The sequence below is a fragment of the Alligator sinensis genome, unplaced genomic scaffold, assembly GCF_000455745.1.
Source record: "Alligator sinensis unplaced genomic scaffold, ASM45574v1 scaffold77_1, whole genome shotgun sequence".
Lineage (NCBI taxonomy): Eukaryota > Metazoa > Chordata > Crocodylia > Alligatoridae > Alligator > Alligator sinensis.
In genome coordinates this window covers 139,320-147,475 of record NW_005843102.1, presented here as the reverse complement: position 1 = coordinate 147,475, position 8,156 = coordinate 139,320, and the positions used below count along the sequence as shown (strand labels likewise).

The 8,156-nt window shown below is 47.6% G+C and overlaps 1 protein-coding gene across 1 annotated transcript in view; it reads left to right on the top strand.

The window, feature by feature from the left end:
- Nucleotides 1–354: 354 nt before the first annotated feature.
- Nucleotides 355–8,156, top strand: part of TMEM220 (transmembrane protein 220) — a 48,783-nt gene continuing 40,981 nt past the window's right edge. The window contains exon 1 of the mRNA XM_025193799.1: nt 355–441. Coding sequence (XP_025049584.1) covers nt 370–441 — 72 coding nt within the window. The 5' untranslated portion in view covers nt 355–369. The remainder of the gene's footprint in view (nt 442–8,156) is intronic.

The following is an 8,156-nucleotide window of genomic DNA, read 5'->3' as shown; positions in this document are numbered from 1 at the left end:
GAAGGCTCCAGGTTACGGGCCGAGGGGACTGCTTGGTCCAGATCCCGCCGCAGGACAGAAAGGGGCCGCCGCGTCTTGCCTCTCACCGGCCACCCCCTTTCCTGGGGCTCAGCCCTGCCCCGAACACGGACTGCGAGGATACTGGCCCTTTAAGAGGCTTGCACCGCTGTCACCGTCCCCCTCCTCCGGACCTAGCCGCGCTGTGGGTTAGGAGCAAGGGCTCCGGGCGGTTGTCTGTGGAGTTGTCTCCCAATTATATCCCTCTCCTTTGCTGATGGTTTTACTAAAGGCTAACCCCTTCCTGGAATCTGACAAGGGCTCCCCTGCTGACCACACAAATGGCAAGTGGGACCAGGTACAGGTTGAGGAATGGGACAGATGAGAGTCCCCAGTGCAGCTGAACCTCTCCAGAAATGCTGTAGAAGACTGGAAGAGATTCAGGTAACAATTTGAATTATTCTTGAAAACAAGTGCAGTACAGGAAAAAAGTGAGGGCAGAAGGTAGTCAGTTTTCTGAATATTAGAGGGACAGATAGGTAACTTTGTTTAATAGTTGTATATTGACTACGAGAGAGAGCCAGTTATGAGACCAGGAGCTTGCCAAGTCCTTAATAAGAGTCTAGGCAGTATTGGGAATTGGAAAGCGAAGAATTAGAAGAAGAGCGCTGAAGGAACCAGACTTCGATTTGGCTGAAGCAATTAGAATGTGCCAGGCTGCCGAGCTCATTCAGTGCTGAACATGAGGAAGGAAAATGAAATCCAGCTACTGCTGACCTGCTTAGAAATCAAAAAAAGTTGCAAACAGCGGAAGGTAAGCATGCAGCTTCAGGCAAGCAAAGCTGCTGCTCCAACCAGAAGCTTGTCAACTGCAGGAAGAATGCAGGCAACTTCTGGCAACATCAATGACTACAGATGCTGTGGAGGAAAGTACACATCTGGGCCATGCCCTGCCTGTGGACAGAAGTGTCATGTATACCTAAAACTGAATCACTTTTCTGTGCTCTGCAGCCAAGGCCAGGATATTCATAGAAAGAAACAAGGCATAGGCCCCTGGCAGACATTACACTTAAATTGCAATTAGGCTGTTAATCACAGCTTAAATAGTAACCTGACCATGTGTTCAGGGAATTAATGACACCACAAAAAGGGAAACCAGCCAGAAACATATTATACAAGGTGAACATCTCTAGCCAGGCCCAGTACAATCCTGATCCAGCGCATGATCAGTGATCCTTGGTCTGCCTGGGGAAATACAACAGGGCTGGTTGGAGCCCTGGTGTGGGCCTGGAGCCAGCCAACAGTCATATATCCAGCTTTCAACTTGCCAGTGTAGGCAGCCTAAGATCATGATCCCGACCTCTCCCTGCACTGGCAAAGAGGACACAGTTGGGATCCAACACCTGATTCCAAAATTGTGTCTCTTGCCATGCACTTGTGGCATGATAGGAGATGCAGTTATTAGGACTGAAGAGTCAGATCCCATTGCGCCTTTAAATGAATGTCTGTCAGCAGCTGTATATGTGCTTCACGCTGCAGAAGGACACAGCAGCACAATGCACAGAAAAGGGTGCAACAACACTGACTTCAGAGAAGATAATTTCTTCATAGGAATTATGCAACGTGAAGACATCTCTAATGATTGGACCATTACGATGAACACACATGGAACTTTTATTGCCTATATGTTAGATATTGCTCCACAGGTGAATGTAACTGCAGAGTCTGTCACTAACAGTCTGAAGGTAAAAACCTACCCACATTGAGCTGAGACAGGTAAATCAGGTAAATGTTAAATTATATGGTGGGGAACCAATTCTAGTAAAAGGTATTTATGAAATAGAGTTAAAACTAAATAGGTTCATAGATTGTAAGGCCAGAAGGAACCCTGGAAGATCATCGGGTCCAGCCCCCTGAACCAAGCAGCAAAGATAACTGGGGGTCAGGTGACCCCAGCAAAGTGACTATCTAGTCTCTTGAAGATTTCCAGGGTAGATGATTGCACCACCTCTGGGGGGAGCTTATTCCACAGTCTGGACACACTGACTGTGACGAAGTTTTTCCCTGAATCGGTCTTCCAAGAGTTTGTGGCCATTACTCCTGGTTTTCCCCTTGGGTGCCCTGGGACACAGTTGCTCACCGAGCCCTTGATATACTCCCCTGATGTAGCGGTAATCTGCTACCAGGTCCCCTATCAGCCTTCTTTTCTTCAGGCTGAAGAGTCCCAGATCTCTCAGCCTTTCCTTGTAAGGCCTGCTGTGTAAGACTCTAACCATATGGGTGGCTCTTCTTTGGACTCACTCAAGCTTGTCCATGTCCTTATTTAAGTGTGGTGCCCAGAACTGGACGCAATACTCCAGCTGTGGTCTCACCAACGCTGAGTAGAGTGGAAGAATCACCTTGGTTTTGCTGGAGATGCATCGATTTATGCATGCCAGAGTATTATTTGCCCGACTGGCTACAGCATCGCACTGCCGGCTCATATTCATACTGTGGTCTATTATTACCCCCAGGTCCCTTCCATTCGTGGTGCTAGTCAGTTTGGTGCCAAGCCTATGGGTGTGTTGGGGGTTGCTTGTCCCGAGGTGGAGCACTTTACGTTTCTCAACGTTGAACTTCATCAGATTCTGATCCACCCAACTTGCTAGCCTGTCTAAATCTGCCTGCATCTGTAACCTATCTTCAAGAGTGACCACACTTCCTCATAACTTGGTGTCATCCGCGAACTTGGCCAGTGAGCTTTTCACTCCCACATCCAAATGGTTAATAAAGATGTTGAAAAATATTGTACCAAGCACCAACCCCTGCAGGACACTGCTGCCCACTTCTCACCAGGATGACACAGATCCGTTCACTACGACTCTCTGGGTCCTATCCTGCAGTCAGTTTCTCACCCACCTGACTGTCTTGGAGTTAAGCCCACAATCCTCCAATTTTCTTGCGAGAACATTGTGGGATACTAGATCAAATGCCTTTTGGAAGTCAAGGTATACAATGTCAACCTGCCCTCTCGTGTCCAGGTGGCGAGTTACCTGCTCATAGGAGATGAGGTTGGTAAGGCAAGACCTTCCTGTGACAAAGCCATGCTGACTATCATTCAGAATCTTACCTTCTTCAAGCTTATCGCAGATAGGCTCCTTGATGAACTTTTCTAGGATTTTCCCTAGGATGGAAGTTAGGCTGATTGGCCTATAGTTACCCAGGTCCTCCCTCCAGCCTTTCTTGTGCATGGGCACAACACTGGCCCTCTTCCAGCCCTCAGGGACTTCTCCAGAGTGCCATGAATTGTGGAAGTTTCGCCAGGGATTCTACAATGATTTCAGCCAGCTCCTTCAGCACTGTCGGATGAAGATCTCCGGTTGAGGTTCTACTCTCTTCCTCTTAAGCTAGATAAATACCTAATAATGCAAGCAAAACAAAGAACATGAATAAAAACCTCTCAATACCACAATTTTTTTGCCTCCACAAAGGATGAACGTTTGTATGGTCTTCCTTACATTTTCAATGTAAAAGGAAGGATCATAATAATTGTAGTAATAGAAATAAACAATTCACACAGGTGTGGAATCAGAAAAAATATGCGCCTTAAACTAACCTCGCCTCCCCCATTAGTTCCCATCCTGATTACAGCAAAGAAATAATGAAGTAATGTTATAGCCGCTTTTCATGCTAATTTCACTATATGATCACGTGAGTTGTAAGCAACTGTTAAAAAGTATATAAGCCTCCTGATTTTGCTCTTGGGGGGGGACCCCTTCCAAGTGCTTGGGAGATCCATGTCACTTTGGAGTCCCCCCTACAGCTGTAGTTTCTTTTGAATAAAAGCTTCTGCTGACCTGACCCAAAAGTATGCTGCATGTGTTTCCACGACACCACTAACTTGTATATGTCTATTTTTTTTTAATTGGTCATATACCAATTCTATGGCAATAGCAGGAAAGTGATTATTCCTACCATGCTCATCCTGTACTCTACCTGGCACTGTTTTCCCCTTGGTTCAATGAAAGACGGAGGCGAAGTAGTCATTCAGGAGTTCAGCTTTCTCCTGGATGCTGGTAACCAGCTCTCCTGAGTTATTGACTAATGGCCCCACACTCCCATTTGTTTTCCTCCTGTACCCTATGTACCTAAAGAAGGACTTTTGTCCTTGATTCCTGTTGCTAATCTAAGTTTGGTTGCCCCTTTAGCCTTTCTTATCTGTTCCCTGCAAACGCGGGTCATTGTGGAATAGTCCTCCTTGAGGCCAGCCCTGAGCTTCCATTGTTTATAAGCCTCTTTCTTCTTTCTTAAGAGGACTATGATTTCCCAGTTTAGCCAAGAGGGCTCCCCAGCCCTTCTTTTACCTTTTCTCCGTATAGAAATGGACTTTATTTGTGCTTCAAGGATCGTGTCCTTAAGGATCATGTCTTCAGGGACCTGAACAGGAACTTACCTTGCCTCATGAGTAGGGATCCTGGTTTTCTCTGATTAAAAAAAAATCACAAATTCTCTGACAAAACTCCCAAAATCTATTATTAAAATTAAAAGTCCCCTGCAGCACTCCCCTAGGCCTGCTGGTGCCCCTCACTGCCCCAAAGCCCCCCCAGTCCAACAGCCCCCCTGCTCTACTCATCCCTCTTGCCCCCACCCACAGCCCCTGCCCCCCAGCCTTGCTGGAGAGGCCCCCAGCTGCCAGGGCTATGGGGTCAGGGACCCAAGTCTGCAGCTCCCTGCCCCCAACAGCAGGCAGCTTCAGCAGAAGCAGCATGGAGCTGGCTCCCCCACTGGTGCTGCCTGCTTGGGCAGGGCCGAGGCTAGTTCCTGGCTCCCCCCAGCCCTGCCGGTGCCCCCAGGCATGCCAGAGGGGCCCCCAGCCCTCTGCAAGTCACACTTATGCACAGGCTCCAGGAGATAGTGAGGCTGAGCTGAGCCAAGCATAGCAGTGGCTGACTGAGTCTCAGGCCCCGCCCTTCCCCTCCTCCTGGGGGTTTCCCTTCCTGTTTGCAAACAGCTTTTGCAGGCTGTTTGCAAAAGCAGGGAATCCATGGGTTTCTCTGCTAAAAGGAGAAATCTGCGTTTTCTCTGATAAAAAGGGGAAATCCATGGTGTTCTCCATTTTACCATGGGAAACGGAAAACCCGGATTCCTGCTCACGAGGTGGATGCCATTCCTTCCCAAATAACAAACCTTGAAAAAATAAGGTTTGTAATTGTAGCTGGAACTTGTCATTCAATATTGGTGTTGAAAACTTGTCAAGCCCTAGGTTTAATTTTAAACCTGTTCAGCCTGGAGAAGACTAAGAGGGAACTTGGTGGCAGCCTGTAAGTACATCAGGGGCATACATCAGGGCTCGCGGGAACATCTCTTCACCAAGGCCCCCCAGAGGAGGACAACAAATAATGGGCATAAACTGACTGAAGATTTCTTTTAATTGCTTCAGATTAAACAAGAAAAAAATTATTTACAAGTCGAGTGCCGAGGGTTTGGAACAGGCTCCCCCCAGAGGTCGTACAGTCACCCACCCTAGCAATCTTCATAATGCATCTTGGCGCTCATCTTGTTGGGTCATCTGACCCAGCAGTCTTTCCTGCCAAAGTGCAGGGGGGCTGGACCTGATGATCTGTAAGGTCCCTTCCAGCCCCTAACATCTATGAAACTATAAAAGCTTATACTATAGAAGGCAAAGAAATTCAGGGAGTTACTACTACCTCTGCTCACCCCCCTTTTACAGTTACTGACTGCCACCAAATTTTCATTGCCAGTAGCAATCAAAATCCATAAATCTGAAGTCAGAAAAAAGAGGTGTGAGCAACAGTGGTGTTAATACCCTGGGCACTGGCCCTGCCAAAAAGGCAGCTCTGGCAACCCCAGCAAGAAGCCCTGTAGGCTGGATGACCCAGTTCTGCAGGCCACCAGTAGCTACCAGAAAACATATAAGATATATTCATGTATAGGAGACCAATATTGGCAGAGACTGATCACAAGATTTTTGTGACCATTAAAAGGCTTGTCAAACATGCCTATCAGTTACAAATATATTATTTGCAATCAGAATACAATCTAGAAAAGCTTTAGTAATTGCTGACACACTTTCTAGAGCATGTTAAGGAACTGAAGCATTCAGTACTGAGTTTAATATAATAGTGTATGTAAATGTAACCCTAGCCACTGTGCTACCCACAGCCACATCCGGATTCAGGGTCCTGGGGTGTCAAATAGCCTCGGTTAACCTCCCAGCCCCTAAGGCTGGGGTCACCTCTCTATGGAGAGCTTTCTTGTGGTTTCCACACACACTGGAGTACATAGTCTAACTATTTACACACTTTATTATTTACAAAACAGTCAACATATGAATGAGGTTAATAGCAGGACAGGCTATCAATAATCTAATTGTTGAAGGCAGGTATCAATGTACTAAAACACTCTATACAAAATGAATCAGACACCCTCAGTATAACTCCCCAGCTTAAACCTTGAGCTCCAGTGAATTTCAGCAGGAGCACACAGGGTTAACAAGACATTAGCTCTCCTTTACACTGGCAGCACAATAACCATGGCTAGTGCTGCTGCTTTAGAAAGTCCTGCTCTCTGCTACAGCCCACATGGGGAAGATCTCTTCTAAGGTCCACAGGCCTGTGATATCTGCAAAGAAACACACACTGTCCCCCCTCCCCAAAAACACCTTTCTCTAATTCCCAGACACAGCCCCTTATGCTGATAACTGAAACAAACCCTGGGTTTATCACACAAGCTGGTTCTCAGTTAACTCTTCCCAGAGCCTCCCAGATCAACTAGGTCCCTAGGTAAGACCACCCTTTTTCCTCCACACAGGTCTCTCTGCCTCACAGAGGGAAAAAGGAGATCAGGTTATCTTCTCCCCATCACTAAAGGCAAGTTCACTTCACAGGCAAACTGCAGGGTGGTTCCTCCCCCAGCTCTGTGGTCCCACAACTCCTTCCCTTCTCCAAGCCTGGCGGAGTCCCCGCCCCTCTTCTGCCTCAGGAGCCAATCAAAAGCATGCATATGGTCTTGCAAGCAACAACTTTCTGCAAACTTTCCCACTCTGCCATTGCAGGGATCCTGAGTCCTGCTGCAAATCCAGCAGAAGCTGTTACATAAACCTGCTTAAAAATTGAGTCCCTGTGTTAGGTAATATGTGGCCAGTAATAGTTGAGCCCACAGCATAACATAAAACCTTAACTGCCTGGATTACATTTTGTAATGCTGGATGGCTTACAGAACGCATGCTTAGACCATACAATTTTCCAGGTATACTATATGTTTTTGACAGGACATTGTTTAAAGGTACCAGAGCCTAGAAATAGAAAATGTTAAACCTTACATTACACAAAGGACATCTAAATATAGAAAATGCGTAAGGCAAGCCAGAACTGTTTTATTCTGTCAGAAACACAAATTGTCTAATAAATCAACCTATGCTTTTAATACAGGAAATCTTTGGGTGTCTATATGCAAGAGTGGAGGCTGCTCTGAAGTGCTGTAATTACACTCAATTAATAGAGTCTGCTAGAGCATGGTAATCACTGTGCTCCAGCAGCGAGCTGACCTGAGCAGGGCAAATCAGCCCATGTGGGGCCCTGCCCCACTCCGACCCTGTGGACCCCGGGCCTGAAGAAACTGCCGCTGCCATCAGCAGTGGTGACAGCGGTGGTGGGTGGGGGGCGGTAGTGAGTAGCTAGATGCAGGGCCACTGCTCCGTCCAGCTCCACACCACCACTACTCCGCCCAGCTCCACGGGGCCCCCCAAAGCATGCGGCCTGAGTCAGTCACCCCGATGTACCCCCCCCCCCGGGAAGGCCCTGATCCCCACATTTAAAAATAGTGGCGGGGCCACTTGAATGAGTTTTATTTCAAGTGCCCCTGCTGCCATTTTTAAGCACAGGGACATTGATACACGAGATGCTGTGACACTTTAATTAGAGTGACTCTCAGAGCTGCTAGAATTAAAGCAGCACCCCCCCCTCCCCCTGCCCGCCCTGGAGCACATGTAAAAGTGCCCTTTGTTATTGTGCGGGCCGGGAGCAACCCGAGCCCTTTTTCGTGCTGCACGTGGGCTGTGGCCAGCAGCCCGGGCACGCTGGATCGGAGAGGTAGGGCGACGAGCTGGAATTAGGCACAAACGCTTAGCGGTAGTTTTAAAGATTGTTTACTTACACCGA